We start from the raw sequence: 22,996 nt of genomic DNA, 5'->3' as shown, positions 1-22,996 counted from the left end.
AAACCATAAAATTAAAAATTAGTAGATTTGACTCCATCAAAATTGACTTTTGATTAGATAAAGAACTTCAAAGTTAAAATTAATAATTCATAAATAGGGAGTAGATATTTTCTATGTTAAGAAAAAAAATTCTTCCAAATCACAAGAAAAACATGAGAAATCCAATTTAAAACAGCAACGGATATAAACAGACAATTCACAGAACAACAACAACAAAAACGCCACAGCTATCACATATATGAAGAGGTGGTTACCCTTTTGTGTTTTCTTTGGCATTCATGCACATTTTAAAATAAATGCTCCCCATCCCCCAGTAGGTGAGTCAGATATTTCCCAGAAACAACATTTACATGACATATTCAAAGACATCTAGAAGCCAGGAGTAGAAGTGAGCAGATAATACAGACAAACGGTAACAGTGTGATGCAACCTTATATACACATATGATGGGCAAAAACTGGAAAGCTGGATAATTCCAAATATGTTGGGGGCTGTGGATGAAAAGAGAAGTCTGGCCGCAGCCCTCACACCGCCTCCCGCCCACGTGCTCCCCCCCCCCCCCCCGCCCCTACCACGGGACCTGGTGGGCTGTGCGCTTGGCTCCACCCACTCGTGCGCCTCGGCTGCCATTCCAGCCCAGGACCCAGAGAGCCACTACTTCCACCGCTTCTGTCGCAGCCTTGTCATCTGGGTACCGGTGACAAAATACCCTCGTTGAGACTTGGCTTCCTTTGAAGTCACTCTGGGCGCATCTGGAACATGAGCGGCCGGGCCCGAGCGAGGGCGCGAGGCATGGCCTTCAGCCCCAGCGCCGCGGAGGTGGGGCGCATCCAGGCCTCACCGTTGGTGGGTAGAAAGCTTAGCAGCTGGCATTGTCTCGCTCACTCCTACCTCTATTTCCTTCGTGGACACCGCCTTCCTCGGCAGATATCTCTTCCTCGCTGCTACGAAGTAGTGGCTTATCTTCTCTTTCAACTTTGAGTCCTTCCAGGGTTTCTCACATTTTTTTTTTCCCTGTTGGGGAGCTTATCTGAGTAAGATATTAATATAGATATTTCGGTCAGTGAAAAGGGTTGAAAATGGGAGGCAAGTATATCATTAAGTTTTAATTACTTCATTCGTTTGTAAGTCTCCTCGTGAAAATGGCTGTCCCTTCAAAGGTACCATTAGGTGGTATATAATCTAATATGATCTGTCTCGCTAATGTATATATAAAAAGAAATAATCTCAGACACAAATGAAGTTTAGAATCAACCACTGTTTCTTGAGCAACCACTGCGCATAGGGCTCCTTATTAGACTTAGACAACTGGGTTGAATTGAGTGGCAAACCAGCAATTTTTGAGTGATGTTACATTTAGTATTTGGAGCAATACTTAGCAAAAACTCAGTATTTGGAGCAATATCTTAGACCGGAAGTGTTCAAGTGAGTAGTCTATGCCTTTACTCTCATAGAGAGGTCTTCTCTTGGTATCATCCATTTTTTTTTAGCAGGCTGATTGATACCTTCTTGAACAGAGAAGTAATTACCCTGAAGAGAAAATATTAATGGTTCCCTTCACCTGTTTTGTGAACTTTTGGAGCAGTTTATTCAGGAGAGTCATCATCTGAGCTGGTGGCCCAGATCCTCTGGGCTCAGTTTATTTTCTTGCTACAAATATGTTCACACCAGAGGCCCCATGTCTGAAGGCTACAGGAGCATGAGGTCTGCGATCACCTGTACCACCTTCCAGAGGAGCTCTGATGAGCTCCTCGGGTGCAAGGATCACACCTCTGCCTCTTTCCACCTCCAGGGGCTAAGGGCTGTATCTGGCTCACAGTTGGCACTGAAATCAAAGATTGATAAATGGGGAAGACCGTAGCTTGTCCTTATCTTTTTTCTGAAATGGGCAATCTTTTCTCCTCTCTCAAGCGTCTTACCTGCCAACATTTTGTTTTCCTAGCTCACGGTAATCCAATGACATAGGACGTGATACCATTCTCATCTTGTGATAAAGTTTTGATTTATGACTTAACATCTTAAATCTGACCAAATATTTTTTCCCCATTTTAGCCTGTGTCTGTTGCTCTTAGTGACAGTGAAGCATCTTCTAGCAGTGACCACGTGGGAACCAGCAGGATTTCACAGAAATGTAAGTGCAGCTCTGTCTGTTCCATGCAGTTCCGTCCCATCTGAATGGAATAGGAGTGACTCTACTAAGCCTTTCAGCAGCAGACTCACTTCTTGAGCATCTTATCTTCCTTTTTTGAAGGATCCCCCTGTGTTTGTTGTGTTTCTTTGGGACTTCCAAACACAGAATCTGCCACTGAATTTCCTGATGGTGCTTAGCAGTTGGGAACCCCCAGATATTAGAAAACCAGTTTTTCTGCTTCTGTCTGTTTACTGAATAATTTTGAAAACGTATTTTTAAATTCTTTGTGACACATAAATGCCAATACCATTGCCTTGCAGGGATGGTAGTAACCTCACATGCCTGTTGCCCCTTCTCTCTTCTTCCTTCCCCGCCCACGGTAGACCTCACCGTTCGGTGGTGGCTCTCTTACCTGCAAATCCAGGTTTGGCCTCAAGATACTTGTCAACGTGCTAGTCCAAGTAGCCCCTACCACACAGTATAATTTGGCATGCCCGATGCACTAATTTGCTAGGGCTGCCATGACAAAATACCACAGACTGGGTGGCTTAAACAGTAGAAATGTCCTATAATTCCAGCCCTACTGCCACCATTCAAGTGTTATTCCAACTTTTCTTTGGGAATTTCCTTCGCATCTGCTGTGCCTTCTTGTGACTAGCAAGTGATGGAAACTCTTTATCCTTTGAAGGTAGACTGATTTTTTTTTTATTTTTAAAAATTGTGGTAAAATAGGTATAATATAAAGTTGACCATTTTAACAGTGTTTAAGTGTACAGTCCAGTGGCCTTGAGGACATTCACATTGCTGTGCAGCCATCACCACCATCCGTCTCTAGAACAGTTTTTCATCTTACAAAATTGAAACTCTGTACCCATTCAACAAGAATCCTCATGTGCCCCTCCCACCCCCAGACTCTGGGAACTACCGTTCTATGGTAGATTGAATTTTTAGAAACCATCAAACATCTTTTGAAACCAAGAGCAGTAAATGATATGGATAATCTAGTGAGAATAATCAAATTTTTAAAAAATTAAATAAATTTTGTGATTTTCCTGGGAGACTCCAACTCCACTGAGAAGGGTATGGACAGCAGTTTTGGGCAAGTGGGTAGTGCCATTTGGGGTAGTTGCATACAGTGACTGTATCAAAGGACAGTGGTCAAGTCAGTGTCCTAGAGGTTTGTCATACTATTAGCCACATTACTTTGTAGTAATAATTCTGTAATATAAAATTTATATTGTCACATTTCAAAGTGCCAAAGTTGTATCCGAAAAATTAGCATCTTTTTGTACTCATTTAAAAAAGAAAATAGTCATCAGGAAACAGATTTTAATTTCCCATTTTCTAGAACCTAACAGTAAGTGACACGTCCCAAGGTGACGTGCTGACTTTCATTCTCAGGGGAATGATCTAGCATAAACACTGATGGCAGTGTATGGGCATTTCTCTTCTTGTGATTGAGAAGGGGGAAAGGTTCAGCCCCAATCTGTACAGAAGTTGATGTGGCCAGTCTTAGTCTGTAATTCTTTGGGTGTTACACAAGAGCTACAGGAGGGAGACCAGCCCTCCGTAAATGGGTGTGGAGTGGGATATAGGGAGGTAGAGCTTTCTCCTTAGCCAAGAGGAGAATCAGGTAAGCCCCAAATGTTATGAGGTAGGACTAACTCAGAGTCTGTTATTTCTAACAAAACACGCCATGCTTCCTTCACAGTTTTCAATTTTCAGGCTGCAGACTTCTGTATAGTCATGACTGTTTTCAGCGATGTGGGCCAGTTTTATTAAAAGCTACAAAAATCTGAGCTTTGGTTCTAGATGCATCTTTTTTCCTGGCTGTGCCAAGCGGCATGCGGGATCTTAGTTCCCTGACCAGGCATTGAACCTGGTGCCCTTGACAGTGAGAGCTCAGAGTCCTAACCACTGGACTGCCAGGGAATTCCCTCTAGATGCTTTTTTTTTTTTTTTTTTTTGCGGTACGCGGGCCTCTCACTGTTGTGGCCTCTCCCGTTGCGGAGCACAGGCTCCAGACGCGCAGGCTCAGCGGCCATGGCTCACGGGCCCAGCTGCTCCGCGGCATGTGGGATCTTCCCAGACCGGGGCACGAACCCATGTGCCCTGCATCGGCAGGCGGACTCTCAACCACTGCACCACCAGGGAAGCCCTAGATGCAGTTTTGATATGATAGTTGTAAATGATATCACTAGCATGAAATGTTATTGATGTATATAACATTAATAATATATAACATTTTGGTGTTCTCTTCATATTTTAGGTGAAGGTGGTCTATCTTCTGGTGATGCTGGATGTACCTTCAAGGAAAGAGTTGGGAAAATCAGACGAGAGATGATGGATTTGAGTGTCTGTACCAGAGAGAAATTGGCCCATGTGAGAGACTGCAAAAGAGGTACCCAGTCTTCATGTTACTTATTTTTAAATTTTTATTTATTTATTTTTTTGGCCATGCCATGCTGCTTGTGGGATCTTAGTTCCCCGACCAGGGATTGAACCCAGACCCCCTGCAGTGGAAGCAGAGAGTCCTAAGCACTGGACTGCCAGAGAATTTCTTACTTTTTTTTAGTGTTACCAAATTTTGCTTAAGAAATTTTAATTTAATAAAATAAACAAGTTCATATATTGACTTAAAAGATATGTATTGAACATCTGCTATATTCAAGCATTATCTAGGCACTAGTTGTTTTAGCCTTAATTCTCTCTTTCATTAATAGGAAGAGTAACATTTTCTCCAGAACTACATTTCACTTGTTGAAAACCTTTTCTCCTTACACCTGAGGTAGGGGTCAGCAAAGATGCTTTGTCTCTTTCCCAACCTTTTTCCTATATGGGGAATAACCTTTCTGGACTTCAGGTCTAAAAAGAAAAATGTAGCCTCTTTGGGGAATTCTTTAGGCAGATTCTGGGCTCACCCCTGAAATTTAACCTAGGATTGCATGTGTATTTTCAGGAAAAGTAGGCCTATTGTTTTCATAGGATTCTCAAAAGGCTTTGTAACTCCCTCTAAACGTTAAGACTCACTGATGCAGATCAGTCTTTTTCAAACTCTTTCAAACCATGCAGCAAAAATAAGTACATAAATTGTTCTCCAGTATACACACACTACACAAACGCAACTGAAACAAAGTTTCATGAAACAATGCTTGCCCTTCCTATGGGCAGCACACTCCGATCCATTCTATTGTATTCTAGTCTTTCTATGAAACATGACGGTTCACCTCACTTACTTTCATAACTGCAGCACTAATTAATGGGTCATGATTACAGTTGGAACACACTGTTGTAAGTGGTCTTAAAGGGTATTGCCAGCTCTGATATTCTAGATGACTTCTCTTTGTCCATTAATATGAGCAGCTAAAATATGTTGCCATGTCCTCTGGGAGAACAAAAAAAAAAACCCTTTTCTTTAATTAAAATAGCACAAAGATTCCTTGTTCCTACTGGATATTTGCACGTCAATGAAAAAAATATTGCCTACCTTATCAGTACACAAAAGATGTTGCAGCCATGAAGCCGCTGCAGCCGCTCCCACGGTGAGCCCTGAGGGAACTCAGGATGGAGACAAACGGGGCGCCGGCTGCCAAGTCTTCAGTCACTGCAGCCACCCTCCAATGATGCCCCCTAAGGAGACTCAGGGTGGGAAAGAACAGGATACTGGCCCCAGATAGCTGAGGTGCAGATCAAAGGAATGATTTCAGTGAGCCCTGACTTTTGCATCTTCCCAAACATAGAAAAGCGCTAAATTCATTAACTCGAGACATATGGTTTTCCTTAATTAAAAGTAATCTTATGATGTTCCGGTCTTTGTTGCAAAAACTCCTATATATCCTGGCTCTTCCCTTACCTCTTGGGAGCAGTCCCTCAGAACTGAGCTGCTGCGTCCTGGGCTTAAGCCCTCAGTTTTGTCCGCTGAATAAAACGTAACTCTTACCTTTTAGGTTGTGCATTATTTCTCAGTAGATACACAGGTCAAAACTGAGGGAATACTACGTAAGGTATACATGATACTTTTTCTTCCTCACCACCTCAGGGCTCATGTTTCCACCTCCTCCACCAGAGAGGCAAATAGTGGCTATTTGATAATTCTTTCCTATAAGACCAACACTGGATGATTCCCTCCAAGGAGAGGTGAGAAGTACTTCCTTTGTGCCCTCCTAGAGTCTGTCCTGGATGGAGTTTATGCCATCCTGGGCACTGACCAGCGACATCGTGGCCATCTCTGAATTTGTCCTGTAGATTTCGAAGAGGTGAATAAAAATTCTGTAGGGGATGGAATTCCTGGAAGCCCACATGGCCTCCCTGTGCCTGCAAAAAAACAGAAGCCCAGAGCCCTGTCTGTTCTCACACAGGGAAGATGTAAAATTTCTTCTTCCATCCCCAGTTGCCCCCTTATCTCTGGGGGGCCTTCGCTGGGACCTACAGAGCCATCTAATCACTGAATGAAGTGATTTCAGAATTTTCCGAAGTATGGTGAACTTTTGATTATCTGGATTTCCGAGAGGATGGGGGTTGTATTCATGATAAAAACTGGAGAGTTTCTTTATAATCTGAGAGCACCATAATTCCAGAGTAGCATCTGAAACTGTTACTGAACTAAACTTGGGTCCCTTCCCCCTTCCTCAATGCTGACATTGGGCTGTGGTGAAGGAAAGTGCAGCGTTTATTGTGCGGCGCTGTACGAGGAGTCTAGGACGGCTAGTGCTCAAAAAGCCCAAACTTCCCGAAGGGTTTCAGCAAAGCATGTTTAAAGGCAAAGTGAAAGAGGGGCGCCCCAGGGTCTGTGATCAGCTCCTGCACAATTCTCTGGTTGGTTGATGGTGAGGTAACGGGTTAATATTATCAATCCTTTGCTGCCAGTAGCTCTGGAGGGAGCTAATGGTCATCAAGTAGTTAATTTCTTCCATTTGGTAGGGGTTTTAGCATCTGTAAAACAATTCAGGAAATGTACACTAGATACTATTACCTACATACTTCAGCAAGGAGCTAAAGCAGAGAATACGGGGGAGGCCCCATGGGGTCCTGCTTGGTTACAAAATGCTTACTTGATCGATTTGAGAATCAGCTGGAAGGCGAGCTTTGGAAGGAGTCCTAGGGTAGTTGAATTCAGATGTTTCTTTTCTCCCCAAAACAAGAATGTCAGTGTCTGCTCTCAGGTTCTTATGAGGCCTGCCTTACACAGGATCCTTTTGCTTGCAGGGCTCCAAAGGTTATCAGGCAGCTGGTTACTAGAGCTTACCTTGTGTCACTGAACAAGAATCCTTGCTTTCTAGCAACGATTATGCATATGCAAATAAATTTTTTGAATGCTGTGATTAATATGAACACGATGGGTTTTTTTTGTTTTTTTGGTTAAAACATGTTTTTTCTTTGTTTTCTTCAGGTTCCAGTGGAATACCTGTGAAGCTGGTCACAAATCTTTTTAATTTAGACCTGCCCGAGGACTGGCAGCTATACCAGTATCATGTGACATACAGTCCAGATATAGAATCTAGAAGGCTGAGAATTGCTCTGCTTTATAGTCACACGGAACTTTCCAACAAAGCAAAAGCATTTGATGGTGTCATCCTTTTTCTCTCCCAAAAACTAGAAGAAAAGGTATGGTATTTTTAATTTTTCAATACACACATGTGTGCATATATTTATACTCCTTCATGTAGATTTTAGAGGTTAGCCGATTTTCATGACAGTTGGAATGAGTATGTCACTCACTCCTTTTCTCTTTCCTATTCCCATGCCTGAGAGCGAAAGACTTCTTAATTAAGACCTCATCAGGATTGATTTCTTAATTAAGAAGCTGATGGTCTGGCATTTAAAAAAGAAGAGCTGTAATACAAACACTGCTTTTTCAACTACTTTTTTAAAGGCAAAGTGTCCTTGAAATAGGAATCCTTTTCAACTTTTCCCAAATAGGCAAGAGTTTAAGTAACAGGGACTTCCCTGGTGGTCCAGTGGTTAAGACTCCGAGCCCCCAACGCAGGGGGCATGGGTTTGATCCCTGGTTGGAGAATCCCACATGCTGCAGGGTGTGGCCAAAAAAAAAAAGTTTAAAAAACACCATTTAGCCTATGGCCTAAGAGCTTTAAATTTACTCTACATTTTTTTTGCTCCTGCACATTGTGTCCACGTGTCCAAAGAACTTTACATCAATCCTGATTCTAAAAGTGTCATTTCTTTCATGATTTGTTCCATCATATGAAATAGGAGTTATTTATGTCAATCTTAAGGATATTTTTAATGGTTATGACCATTGGATATGGCAATTGCAAGATTCATAGCCCTTTATTTTATTTTATTTTTTACGCCTTCCACATTTTTAGCCCTAAAATCAAGGTATTGTTATTGAGGTTTTTATCATATGCTTTGTTCTAAAGCAGTATGAAAATTGTGAGAAAGAACTGGTTTCTGTATGAAAAATTAAAACAGAGTATTGGATTAAAACTTGACGCTTCTATCCCTTGGAAAGCTTAATCTTTTTTTTTTTTTAAGTTCAGCATTTTGAACACCGAGAGCATAAATGTAAATTTATAGATTCCATGTGTATCTTTGTTAATTTCCTCAAGAAGTATGTTTCTGAGCACTCTTGGAACCTTTTTCCTTTTATGAGACTGTGAGGTTTATAGGAGCTCCTTGAGTGTTTATTTCATCTGAATATGGAGTTTAAAAACTCTACCATATGATTAAATTTAAGGACTTGGAAAATCTGGATCTGTAAATTTAGAAACATTTTTATTCGTCATGAGTCCTTATTGATCCCTCAATATTTTGTTCTATGACTAGATGTTGATAGCATGCTAATATGGCCTCTCATACTTAAATGATATATTTCAAGGGCATTCCTATCATTAAAGGTCTTGTTCTTCTAAATGCATTTGTAGTAACAGTTTGGAAGTTTGGATATATTAAAATCATATGGCCCCCTTGAATAGTCCAGCTTTCTTCAATTTTACCTAAGGAAAATGGAGGAATTTTACTCTACAGATGCTAGGAATAAGTTAATATTACTCATTTCTTATTCAAAGTGAGCATGTAGTATACGCCACACATCTTCTTATTGTTGGGCATGGAGTCTAATGAGGATGCAGGGAGTAAATAGATGGTGAAAACGTGGTGTGACAGATCAGACCTGTTGCTTCTGTCTTCCAGACACAGGGGATACTAGATTTAGACAGAAGAGTGTCGTCTTAATTTCATCAACATATGACCTGCCACCTAATGACAGTAAAAATGAGATAGTAAAAAGAAACTGTCCTAATAAAGGTTGCTAGTCTCATCTTTTTCTTCTGGTCTTAACACTGACTCAGGCTTAATCCTGTGCTCCCATCCATCCCCTACACACTTTATAGGATGCTTATTTTCATGGAAAGAGCCCCTCCACTGATTCACTCATTGCACCCCCAAATAGTGCAGTTCTAGAAGTCCTGTTCTGCTGCCTCCTGGCCTTCCACTGTCTTTCAGACCCCATCTGTGCATCTGTGGCCACGACCCAGGTTGCTGTCACCTGTCACATCTATTTGCCACTCTCATGCATTCCTTCTGCACTTATAAAGAGCCTACTGTGTGCCAGGCAGGGTGCTGGCACCTTGGAGGAAACCAGGATAAATAGAACAAGGTTCTTGTTGTCAGAAACATTTCAATTTAGTACTGAAGTTATTTACAAATAAATTCAGTGCAAGATAGAATGACATAAGCGGCATAATAATAATTAGTGGTTTTGTTATGCTAGCATTTATCGAGCATTTACGAGGCGTTAGGTGCTCTGCTTGGTTGTTCTCTGGATTAGCCCCAGCACAGCTCTCTTGAGATGAGCAGATCTGTGTTTTATGTCCCACCTACCACTGGATTACATTTGATGAGCACTTACTCTGCCAGGCTGCTGTATGCATGAACTCATTTAATCCTCTCATCACCCCTGGAGCCTTAGAGAGGTTAAGTGTCTTACCCAAGGTCTTCAGAAAGAGGTGATGAAAGGAAAGGTTATTCCCAGCAGGACACTTCAGTGGGAATGGTCATTAATTTATCTCCTGGGCAGGATTTGAATTAATGAAGGGGGAGATGGGGAGGACCAGAGGAGCAAAGGCACAAAGATGGGAAGTGAAGGGCATAGTTTAGAAACTTCTGGTTGTTCAGGCTTAGCTGGGAAGGCTTGCAAGTTGTGGCTCCAAAGGTAGGGAGAACGTTGAATGTCCTGCTGAGGAACAAGAACTGTCCTCCGTGGACCACTGAAGCCTTTGAGAGAGAGTTTCCATAGAGCTGTGTTACATTTCAGTGACTCTGATCACATCCTATTGAATGGCTGACAGAACAAAGTGGGACGATTAATAAAGTGCCGCTGGAATAATCTGGGCAGGCTGTCGAAAGAACTCGAACAAGGTACAAAGCACTGCTACGGATAGGGATAAGATCCATGAATTATCCCATTTAATCTTCGTTATCCTGGTCTCACTCCCACGTTAGAGATGGGAAAAGGTCTTAAAGAGTTGCAGTAACTTGCTCCGCATCATACAGGCTGCAAGAGGCAGAGAACCAGGGTCTGTGCAACTCCACGTCACGTGCTCTTGGGCTCGGTGGTAAATATTGGTATTGGAACAGCTGAAATGGAGTAGAGAAACTGCTGGTGTAGAAGGGCGAAGACTTGCCAACCCGTTAGATAAGTGGATGGAGAGGAGGAAGTGAAAGCGCACTCTGAGAGTGAGGGTGTGTGATGCAGAACAGGCGGGAAGCGAGGAGGAGTGGTGTTTGGTGGGGGAAGTGCAGGGGGTGCTGCCGATTTTGCTCTTTCCTGGCTGTTACGAATGGGATTCCTGAATAACGCTCTGAGTGGGGACCGTCTGCTGCCAGCCACTCATCCCTGCATACTTTGTTGGCTTACGCCTTTGTTCTGAGATCCTGGCAGCAGTCTGAGGGCCGCTCCCCCATCTCCTGCGCATTAGACTTCTGGACGTTGATAAGCTCTTCCTGCAACTCGCCACCTCTGACTTCTCTACAGTTTTATCTGAAGCAAGAAACGCCTCAGTGAAATATTTCATCCCCTGTGAAAGGACACATTTCTCTTTGTTTCCCTGAAGTGAACTATCCCTGCCCTACATTCTTGGTTCAACCTAAAAGCCATTAAAACGACACTTTCACCATGGAAAGTAGGGGTAAAATACATAAATGCCTGCTAATAAACTGACCTCTTGTAATTCCTTACCCTTCTGAAAAACCCTTGATCATAGATTTTTACTGACTGACTGGTCGTTTTTTATTCCAGAAATCTATCCTGAGCCCTCCCTGATCTGAAGAGCTTTAAATTTAGTTAGGCATCTGGTATAAAGACCTATTCATGCGTTCATTCTAATTGTTAGAACGTTGTTGCAGATTATAGGAACCCTAGGGATTTCTCTAGACCTTACAAAAGTTAATAAAATCAGATTTCGTATCTGTTTAAACTTCCACCATTTTCTCCTCTCTCTTTCCACATTTATGTTTCACTCTCGTCTGTTCCCTATCCTTTGCTTTTTTCTTCTCTGTTCCTCTGTTTTTTTGAATGAACTTTTGAGAGGCTTCCCTCTGAAATCCATGAACCCAGGATGGGCAGGAAAGCTCATTAGTAGGCTTCTGGGCATCCGTGAACGTCTGAAAATGGATACATTATATACATTGCTGCTATATATACCTGTGTGACATTTTCTTTGGAGAATGTCTGTAACTTTGATCAGACTCTCAAAGTAGGTTGTGACCTGTCTTCCCACCCCCACTCCCCAAAAAGGTCAAGAACCGCTGCTCTGGATTCTCTTTGGATTGAATGTTTGAACCCCGAGGCCGGTTTTGATTCTCTATTAAGAAGTTCGAGAGGAAAGAGATGTGTTGCTTTTCTGGTATTAGCAAACTACAGCGAAAAAAACCTTCCGAACGTAACGTAATCGTTAGATTATTACATTACTGACACCTGCAGTTTTGTTTTTGTTAATGCCTATTAAGTTGGGACGGCTTTAGCATATCCACATTCTGTGCACTTGCGGATAATCCGTAGAGTGCATTTTAAGTACTTCTTTTTTCAGGTCATGGAATTGTCAAGTGAAACTCGAAGAGGCGAGACTGTAAAGATGACTATCACTCTGACGAGGGAGCTGCCGGCAAGTTCTCCCGTGTGCATGCAGGTCTTCAGTATCATCTTCAAGAAGTAAAGTGCCTTAAATGTGAATCTAATGTAGGCTCATGATGCCTGTCATGGTAGAGCCTGGGTATTAAAAGTATTAACCATTTTGTAGGCAGTGTGCCAGTAGCAGTGTCATCTTTAGGGAAATTTTCCACATCCTTTCATGTACTTGTGCAATAATACACACCACAGTCCATCACGGCCTCAGACTGGCACCTCTGTTACTATCCAGTATCATCTGTGTCGAGACAAAGGACTCGAGGGTTGTGATGTCTCAGTGGCTGCAGGGCAGGTGCCTCTTCCCTTTTCTTCTTTTTCCGTACCCACTCCCAGCCTCCACCGCCAGACTTCAAAGATGCGTGTGTCTGGGTGAGTAAACGGAAGGATTGTTTTTTCTCCTGGCTGATTGATTTTAGGTGTGAAAGGCCATCAGCATCTGCTTTCTGCTGTCACTTGCCTCTCAGCCCCCTTTCCTTCCCCATGTGTCCCTGGGGGCAGAAGGAAGGTTGTCACCAAGCTTCTCAGTGTTCTTCAAACTGACCTGAGGATCACTTGCTTCCGTGTCATCTTGGATGTTGGGTGGGACTCGACAAAATGCAGATTCCCTAGCGCCTCGCTGGACCTAGTGAATAGAATTTCATGAGCGGGGCCTGAAAATCCACATTTTTAGCAAGCTTCCCGGATGACACGTGGGAGCACGAAAGCTTGAGAACCACCGTTTTCCCTGCTACGGGTGTGGATCACTAGCAGGATGTGTTAAGAACCTAAGATTTGAGCCCTTCACTCAACAGTGGCCTCTGGACAGGATGAGGACGGGGCGTTTGGGGTTTTGCTGAGTAGGGCACGTAAAGGAACTTTCATCACACAGATAACGTTGCTTTCTGATTCTAGTCAGACATCTTGCCAATCATCTTTAGATCATATCTGGGCCTCAGCTCAGCACTGTAAAATGCCCTTCAGCAGCCAGTCTTGCATGTGCCCCCCTGAGAGGGGACTATTTTAAGTCAGCTGACGTTTGCAAGGTGCTTTGCAGTGACAAAGCTCTTTGTGTGGTGTTAGAGCTTCCTTGATCCTTACTCGAGGGCTCTGAGGCAGGTGTGATTAAAATCCCCATTTTACAGATGAGGGGACTGAGGCTCAGATGCCATTGGACAGCCAAAAATCATGCAGTTGGAACCCCTGTTTTCGGACTTGAAACTCTCCTGTTTCCCCCATGCATGGGGCAGCCTCAGATCAGTGATGTGTCACGTTACAAAGGTGACCAGGATTAGTTGCTGAAGAGGCAACCTTGTCATTTGGTAGCACTGGGAAGCCTGAGTAGCCTCATCAGCAACAGCCTCCTTGGGAATGTAAATTGGTGCAGCCACTATGGAGACAGTATGGAGGTTCCTTAAAACACTAAAAATAGAATTACCATATGACCCAGCAGTTCTACTCCTGATATGTGGAGAAAACTCTAATTCGAAAAGAGACATGCACCCCAATGTTCATAGAAGCACTATTTATAATAGCCAAGACATGGAAGCAACCTAAATGTCCATCGAGAGATGAATGGATAAAGATGTGGTACATGTATAAAATGGAGTACTACTCAGCCGTAAAAAAGAATGAAATAATGCCATCTGCAGCAATATGGATGGACCTAGAGACGATCATACTCAGTGAAGTAAGCCAGGCAGAGAGAGACAAATATCATACGATGTTGCTTATATGTGGAATCTAAAAAAATGATACAAGTGAACTTATTTACAAGACAGAAATAGACCCACAGACATAGGAAACAAATTTATGGTTACCAAAGGGGATGCGGGGGGGAGAGATAAATTAGGAGTTTGGGATTAACATATACACACTACGATACGTAAAATAAACAACAAGGACCTACTGTATGGCACAGGGAACTATATTCAATATCTTGTAATAACCTATAATAGAAAAGAATCTGAAAAAGAATATATATAACTGAATCGCTTTGTTGTACACCTGAAACTAACACAACATTGTAAATTAACTATACAAAAAATAAGAAAGAAAAAGAAGGGGAACAGCCTCCTCATCTCAAAATAAGAAAGAGGCCAGAAGAGCCTGTGGACATGGCTTTTCTCACCTCATCCACACCAACCAGAATGTTACAGTCACAGTCATAACTGGAAAGTGACCACCTCCTTATTGCAGTTAAACCCAGAGAGATAGAACTAATTTCAATTGTGTCATTCCCAAACATGAAGTGGTAGTTCTTGTATATACACTCATATGATTATTTAGCAGCTAAACCTTCCAGTATTATAACAATAAGAGTTCTGGACTTTTCTACTATTTTTCTTTCAGCATGCGTACAAACTTGGAAGTATACTGTTATCAACGGTTGTTTAACAGATTTTAAAAATATATACTTGCAGGATCTTAAAAAAGTTGTCCATGTACCAGATTGGACGGAACTTCTATAAGCCTTCGGAGCCAGTGGAAATTCCCCAGCACAAGTAGGTTTATTTATGTGTTCTGTTACTCTGAAATTGTTATAATGTGAACAGCATAATTTATGATGCAATATTATACCATTATGCCTCCTATGAGAGATTCTGTGGTATGAAAAATAATGGATTTTTAAAATTTTCAAGTTCTTTATAGCATGGTGAATGTCAAAAGCTAGCAGCCTGTTTTCTTATATTAGTGTGCTAGGTCATTATCATAAATCCTAGAAGGAATTCAGAAACTGAGTTTTCTGTGTATGACAAGTCGTAATGAGAGCAGAATAAGCTCTATTATGTTATACCACATAGCTGGGGCTCTGTTTTCTTGCTGACAGAATGTTAACACAGCCAGGGTGGTTGATTGGAAATTATTGGGTAAGCAGATGTCAGACACACAAGCCGGCTAAGCTGCCCTGGTGAACTGTTAGGAACACTCGCAGAGTTTTTACCCTAAACTGGGAGGTAGATGCGGCAGGGAATGTGATCGGCTGTGTCTTGAACTGGTTGTTACTCAGCTCTCCAAAATAAGTAGCTGTGCCAAAGACAGAGGCAGCCAGTAACCCAAAGACAGACACGAAACAAATGGAGAAGTTCGGACGGTCCCTGCCTTACAATATTTCGATTTACAATATTTCGACTTTATGATGATGTGCGAGCCATGCACATTCAGTAGAAACCATACCTCAAATTGTGAACTTTGACCTTTCCCCGGGCTAGCGGATGTGGAGATGATACTCGCTGATGAGGTTGGGCGGCGGCAGCCACGGCTCCCGGGCAGCCACCCGATCAGGAGGGTAAACGACCGACACACTTACAACCACGATGGACCCGCACAATCATTCTCTTTTTCACGTTCAGTACAGTACCCAATAAATGACATGAGATATTCAACACTTTCTTATAAAATAGGCTTTGTGTTTGATAATTTTGCCCAACTGTCAGCTAATGTAAGTGTTCTGAGCACGTTTAAGTTGGCTAGGCTATGATGTTTGGTAGGTTAGGTGTATTAAACGCATTTTCTACTGAGGATATTTTCAGCTTATGGTGGGTTTATCAAGATGAAAACCCATCATAAGTTGAGGGAGATCTGTACAGAAAAGATAGAAAGTGGAGGCAGGGAGTTTGGCTTCTGCTGGGTAGAGGAAAAGGGCAGGGTTTCTGTATGTTAATTCAGTGTGTCAGAGTGGTCTGTCTAAAGCATCCTATTCATCCACCCCCGTCACTTATCTCTCCACCTGGATTAGAAATCCTCATGGGCCCAGTGTTGTGCTGAGCTAGAGCTGGTCCTAGTGCATATGCTTGTCCTGAAAACTGGCATGAGTATCACAGCAAATGAAGTCCACAAAGTATAAACTGAAATGGTTTTTAAAAAATATTTGTCTATTCTTTCATGCCATTTCCATAACGTTTTCTTATTTAAGACTTCAGACTATGATATTCACAAATGTGGAAAGGGGATGTAGCCACTGCTCCAGTTTTCCTTGTATGTCTGTACGTGATATCACTTAGATTATTTCTTAATCTCATTATTAAGTGTAGTCATTGTCTTCACCATTGAGCCAGTGTGCTTTTCTGAACCTAGATGTTTTCATGCTGGGATGGATCCCCCCATAAACATTTTAATCCTATAGCTGTACTCTCAACCAGAGGCGATTTTGCTCCCCAGGGGGACATTTGGCAATGTCTGGAGATATTTTTGGTGGTCACAGTTTGGGGGGCTGATACTGGCATCTAGTGGGTGGAGGCCAGGGGTATTGCTAAACATCCTGCAATGCACGTGAGAGCCCCTGACATTTTCCAGTCCAAATGTCAGTAGTATCAAGGTCAAAACAATGCAGCTCTACAGGAATGTATTTTATCCTAAATATATGTTTAAAGACACTCCAGCTGGAAATAACTGAAGGTGTAAGTCAGCCACTGAAAGAAATCAGATTAAAGAAAAATTGTTTCATGAAATCTAGAGAATTGGAATGTAAAGTCGCCATTTTAAAATGTTTATTGTTTTCCTGATACAATATTTAAAACATTTAAAACAATTTTATTTATTACTATTTATTTATTTATTTTGAAGATTGTCCCTTTGGCCTGGGTTTGCCGTTTCTGTGTCACATTTCGAAAGCAGGCTCCTGTTTTGTGCTGACGTGAGTTATAAGATACTCAGGAATGAGACTGTTCTAGAATTCATGACGGATCTCTGCCACAAAACTGGCATGTCCTGCTTTACCCAGACGTGTGAGAAACAGCTGATTGGGCTCATTGTCATTACAAGGTAAAAGCCTGCATTTAAATAGACTCTTCTCTAGAGAATGCATTATGTATCCCGTGTGGGAACAGGGCACTGGCCTGAGCCCAGACCTGATCAGTCTACTCACCTGTTATAGACCTGACCGTTCTCAATTGTCTAGAGTGCAGGCTTCCTCGAGGGGCATGCTTGGTGCTCCACAGTCTGACCTGGTCCTTCCTGACCTCCTGCTGTACCCTCTCCCCTAACCGCCAGTGGTCTGCATTTTGCTGCTCCAGCCCCTCTGCCTGGTTCCCCCACCCCCATTTCTGCCTTTTAGATTTCTGCTCCCACAAAGTCCAGCTCAAACGTTACTGCTTTTCTGAAGCTTCCACCTTCCACCTGTCCATTCAGTTGGAATTATTCAGTTCCCGCCCCTGTGCTGCTCCCCAAACCCAGTGCTTTTTTTTCTTTCTTTCTCTCTTTTTTTTTTTTGGCCACACCATGCGACTTGTAGGATCTTAGTTCCCTGACCGGGGATTTGAACCCGCGCCCTCGGCAATGGAGGCTCGGAGTCCTAACCACTGGACCGCCAGGCAATTCCCAAAGTCCAGTGTCTGTAAGCCACCTCTTTAGAGCCATTTATTTCATTTTATTACATCACAGTGTAAACAAGCAGGACCCTATGGGGCCTTCCCAGGCAGACCTCTGCCCCATATCCTCCTTTTTAGCTCCTCTCTGAAGGACCCAAAGAACAGTATCTGATGCACATTTCCTTCACCACAACCCAATGTGTCAGTAGACTGGCTGTACTGTGCGTGGGTGAGCAGACCCAAGTTTGATTCAGTAACAACAGGACAGAACATCAGGTCCGTGTCTCATCTCTGCTATAAGATTATGAGGCCGTTAAGGCTGAGACCTTTCCAGTCTCTAGGTTTGTCTGTGTATACATTTGTCATCAATGCACATTTCAACTGAATGGGACATGGGCAGTTAGGTGACTTCGTGAGGACCAAAAAGCCCCGCCTATGCAGCTGCTGGTCCAGGGACACTTCTTTTAGAGGACGCACTAGTCTTCTCCTAGTCTGGCTTGGAATTTCCACTTGAAGTTGTTTTTCTGGGTTACAGAGTAGAGAGGTGGTGCGGATTGAATTCCACGCTGCCCCCTTATTCTCCTGTCATGATCTTCATGGATTAAGTTATCACACTATTTCAAAGTCACCCTGCAAGGTACCCAGAGCCCAGAAGAAACCTGACAAGGAGGTTTCTGTCCCAAGGCTGCGGTGGCATGAGAGAATGTTCCAGGCCACACGGTACCTGATGAAGGGGAGAAAGAGCTTAGAAAGATCTCAGCCGACCTGCTTTGCCCACGGCCAGCCCTAGATGGGAGATGAAGCAGGCTTCCAGAATTGGGTGGTCCATCAGCCTGCTTGGGGTGCTTTTTATCAGAAGCGCTAGTTGGCAGTTCAGAAAATCTTAGTGGCACCAGAAGCTGATGGGAAAGTTTTGAGCCATCCTTCAGCCTTTGAACATTTAAGCATGATTTACCTGAAGTGGCAGTGTATCTCAGTGAGAAAAGCACGTGGTGGTCTAATGACTCTCCCACTGGTAGAGGTCCTCCTGTGAACAGAAGAGTTAATTAATGCTCTTCTCAGATAAGAGCTGATCCTTTTTTTTTTTTTTAAAGTGGCTATTCTTGAGTTATTATCTTTCATAATTTCTGAAATTCTTGAGAATAATACTTTGAATTAAAAGTATAGTGAAGGGCTTCCCTGGTGGCGCAGTGGTTGAGAGTCCGCCAGCCGATGCAGGGGACATGGGTTCGTGTCCCGGTCCAGGAAGATCCCACATGCCGCGGAGTGGCTGGGCCTGTGAGCCATGGCCGCTGGGCCTGCGTGTCCAGAGCCTGTGCTCCGCAACAGGAGAGGCCCATGTACCGCAAAAAAAAAAAAAAAAAAAAAAAAAAAGTATAGTGAAAGAGCCACTTACCTTGTAGGATTTGGGAAAAGAACTTAAAGATTTCTTGTCTTTACCAGATACAATAACAAAACCTATCGCATCGATGACATTGACTGGTCAGTGAAGCCCACGCACACCTTCCAGAAGCGTGATGGCACCGAGATCACCTATGTGGATTACTACAAGCAGGTGGGACTTGTCTTCCTTCATCCTCATCTCCCTTCTGCTTAGCTCAGAAGAGGGTCCCTGTTCCTTTCCAATCCAACAAGTCCCCCAGTCTGTCGGGCTGAGTCTGCCTCTGACATAATTTTCTGACCTGTCCCTTCCCCTCCATCTCCACCGTTCCTGTATCGGCTCAGACCCTCATCCTGTCTCCTGTGGTCCTTCCTGTAGTCTGAGTTACCTCCTTTAAAACATATCTGATAATGTCACTTCCCCGCTTAAAATATTCCCATGGCTCTCTGTTGCTTTAGAAGTCAGATCTAAGCTCCTGGGCAGAATTCCCCAGGTCCTTTATGATCTGGCCACTCCCTGTCTCTTGAGTCTCATCACTTACCATCCCCTGTTTCCTCTTGGGTTCTGCTGTGCCCACCATTCGTGGTTCCTCGAGTCAGTTACCCCCCTGTGCATTTTCACACATGTTGCTTCCTCTTCGTTGACGCCCACTCATAGCCAGCCGGTCACTGAACACCCTTCAGTACTCAGCTCAGCAGTCAGCTCTTAAGGGAGCCCTAGGATGCTCTCCCCCGGGTCCCCTCCCTGCACTTAGCTGCAGACGACTATCACAGAAAGGACACGGATGGTCTGACTCCCCTCCTCAACGCTGAGCTCTTGATTTCTGGATGCCCAGGGTGGCATTTAGTAGGTACTCAAACATTTATTGATCGAATCTCCTGCTGACTCTGGGAGCTTGATTCACAGTGATGACAATTTCCTCATCCCCACCATCCAACTTCAGTTCCTTTCAGAGGTGCCTTCTCTTCAATGTGCAGTCGTATTTCAGTCTCCAAAATCTCACTGTTTTAAAAACAAAACCAGAAAGCAAAAACCCTGCCTTGACCTTTCTATACCTTCAGGAAAAGCGATCTCTTTTTCCTCCTTAGCTCATTTCTTTAGAAGGTTGTCTAAACTAGCTCCAAGCACCTCTTCAGTTCTTCCTTCCTGAAGCCTCAGTAGTCTGGTACCCGGTTCTGCTGCTATGGAAATAGCCCTCCAAGGTCAAATTCAGCTACTGTTCTTATTCGGAGGGGCTTTCGGTGGCTTTGGACACTAGTCACCACTGCCACTGAGCTGAACTCTTCTTCCTTGGCCCCTCCGCACATCCCTGGTGGTTCTCTGCTAGGTTTCAGGTGGTTCTTTCTCAGCCTCTTTTGACATCTTCCTTCTTTATTTCCCCCAGACATTAAATGCTATTATTCACCATGGTCCCCTTGCAGAGGATCTTTGCTTCATATTTTGAGATTGTTCAAATATGGTATTTTTGCCTTGCCCTCATTCCTAAATTATATCCTCATCTCCGTTTCAGACCGTATTTGCATGAATATCCTGCAGGCATCTCACACTAACATAATTCAAACTGAATTCATTGTCTTTCCCACTTCCCTCTCTCCTTGGGAATTCTGCCTCTCAGGAAGACGTTTTGGTCCTTCCTCATCTTTACCGTCACCTCCTCGTTCAGTTGTGTAAGCGCTGAATCGTCCACACAGAGCTTTTAGTCCAGTTCCTGCAGGTGATGAGCACTTCCTTTCTTCAACTGTAGCATCACACAGTTTGACCTCATCTCTCACGGCACTCCCACCATGCACCCCATGCTGCCATCACCCCAGTCTACTTGCTGTCACTTAGCCTTCGCTCATGTTCAAGAGACATTGGCATAAAGCCTCACTGTACCTTTCCTCTTCAAGGTCAAATGTCATCTCGTTAGTGAAGTCCTCTCTGACTTTGCTCCCTCTCACACTCACAGAAGAGCTAGCTGTTCTCTTCCCTGAGCACTTGTAGAACATTCCACATTGCTTCCAGAACACGTCTTCCTTACAGAACACGGATGGCATTTGACATTTGGCAAAGCGTCTTGTGCAGAAAATGTGCTCCATGAGTGTTCGTTTATCAGACAACACAAAGTTTGTTAAACATTTTTTTTTCTGCACAGTTAAATTCATTTTTCTTTGATGTATTTTAGGACCCGTGACATTTTGAAAAGGGAATCATGATAAAATCCCACTCACTTTCCTGTGTAATGAGTTGTGGTTCACTGCATATATATTAGGGAGAAAAAGAAAATGGTGCCAATTTCTAGAATGTCCTCCTCTCTGTCCTAGGAAAGGAATGCTAAATTATTATGCAGTCAACTTTCAAAGTGGAAGACATCTTGATACTGACCTTTATATTTCTCTATTTTATCTTATCATGAAAAATATTTTCAAACGCTAAGAAAATTGGGGCACAGGAGAGAGTAAAGTTCAGCTGATGACACAGCTTAGTGGGTAGAATTCCTGGCCATGTTCCAGGTAAATGGAATATCCTCTTCCTGGAACATGTCCCAGTTTTGCTTGAGCTGTTCCTGGAACTTGTAATACTCCCACGTTTTCTTCAAGGTTCTCTCTTGGATTCTACTTCCTTCACGAAGCCTTCCCTGATTTACCAGCCAGAAATTGTTTTCACTACCACCCTGTTCCCTACTCCTTGCGAGGGACCCAGTCCTGAGTGGTGTAACAAGCAGAGGTTCCCAGGTCTTAAGGGATGAATCCTGGCTGTGCTAATGTACAGTTATGGGACCTTGGGAAAGTTACTTAATTTCTGATGCTGTTTCCTCATCAGTGAAGGGGATGATGATAGTATTTGACTCATCGTGGTTAAGATTAAAGGAGGAAATGAATTAATTTACCAAACAGAAATAGACTCACAAACATAGAAAACAAACTTACAGTCACCAAAGGGGAAAGGGTGGGGGATAAATGAGGAGTTTGGGATTAACAGATACACATTACTATATATAAAATAGATAAACAACAAGGACCTATTGTATAGCACAGGGAACTATACTCAATATCTTGTAGCAACCTGTAATGGAAAAGAATCTGAAAGAGAATACATACGTGTGTGTGTGTGTGTGTGTGTGTATAACTATCACTTTGCTGTACACCAGAAACTAACACACCATTGTAAATCAGCTACACTTCAATTAAAAAAAAAACATAGTACACATCCATTAAAAAAAGACTAAATGAGGGAAAATATAAGTGCTTAGCATATATTATTTGTGCTACTGGTCTACTTTGCTTTGTAGATAATGTAGTTATGTGTAAACGTAGGAACTGTGCCTCTTTTATCTTTGTATCCCCCGCTGTTCCTGGAATATAGCAAGCACGAGATGTGACTTAATGAAGTCACATATGAAAACTCTCTGTGAAGCCTTCTCCAAGCTTTTCAGCCATAGCATTGTTGCAATTATCACATTTCCTGAATTGTTTTTAAAGACTTAAAGTCCTAATTGAATAGAGAAGCACTCACTGCTAGCTTCCTTAATTATAATTAGTGATGTCAGTGTCATATAGTCGCCAGGCAGTTGGTAAATTATAATTCCAGTTGTTCTGTCATCAGTATTGAGTAAATTATACTGGGAATGAGTGTTCATTGGAAACTTTGCCGTTGGAAGGTAAATGAACTCGTGGCAAGGTGAGAATGTTGAAATTCAAGTTTACAAAGGGAAAGGGGGTGGGGTAGGAACTAATGATTGCTGAGGACTCATTATAAACCAGACACCACGCTAGTGGTTTACGTGGGACACCTCTGAGCTACCGTTTTCCTCATGTCATAGATGAGGAAAGGTAAGTAACTTCCCCAGTGTCACAGTCTACGTACGTATTGATAGAAGAGCTGGGGATCAGATTTACATTTGTTGGAGTTCAAAGCTGTTTCCCTATAAATCATACTATCCTAGGAATGAAGGACAGTCGTGCCCTTTTGGGAAATCTGAGATTGACTCAATATAACCCTTGCCTCCAACTTGTGTATAGGTATTTTCAAAATGAGCACAGGTGCTTAGAACCAGTTAGTTATACATGGGG

At 42.9% G+C, this 22,996-nt stretch overlaps 1 protein-coding gene across 2 annotated transcripts in view; it reads left to right on the top strand.

The window, feature by feature from the left end:
- Positions 1–759: 759 nt before the first annotated feature.
- PIWIL4 (piwi like RNA-mediated gene silencing 4) overlaps positions 760–22,996 on the top strand; it is a gene marked incomplete at both ends in the record, with an annotated part of 40,407 nt that continues 18,170 nt past the window's right edge. Inside the window, 8 exons of one of the 2 annotated variants that reach the window (XM_082845211.1) lie at positions 760–819; positions 2,053–2,131; positions 4,401–4,532; positions 7,521–7,735; positions 12,181–12,302; positions 14,678–14,758; positions 16,821–17,018; positions 19,007–19,118. In XM_082845211.1, the coding sequence (XP_082701337.1) occupies positions 760–819; positions 2,053–2,131; positions 4,401–4,532; positions 7,521–7,735; positions 12,181–12,302; positions 14,678–14,758; positions 16,821–17,018; positions 19,007–19,118 (999 nt within the window). Of the gene's footprint in view, positions 847–2,052; positions 2,132–4,400; positions 4,533–7,520; positions 7,736–12,180; positions 12,303–14,677; positions 14,759–16,820; positions 17,019–19,006; positions 19,119–22,996 lie in introns of both variants that reach the window. The other variant, XM_082845210.1, reaches the window with a different exon arrangement.

This window comes from Leucopleurus acutus, assembly GCF_964270905.1.
Source record: "Leucopleurus acutus genome assembly, chromosome: 8".
Classification (NCBI taxonomy): domain Eukaryota; kingdom Metazoa; phylum Chordata; class Mammalia; order Artiodactyla; family Delphinidae; genus Leucopleurus; species Leucopleurus acutus.
The sequence above is the reverse complement of the archived record's forward strand: the minus strand, read 5'-3'. Positions and strand labels throughout refer to the sequence as shown.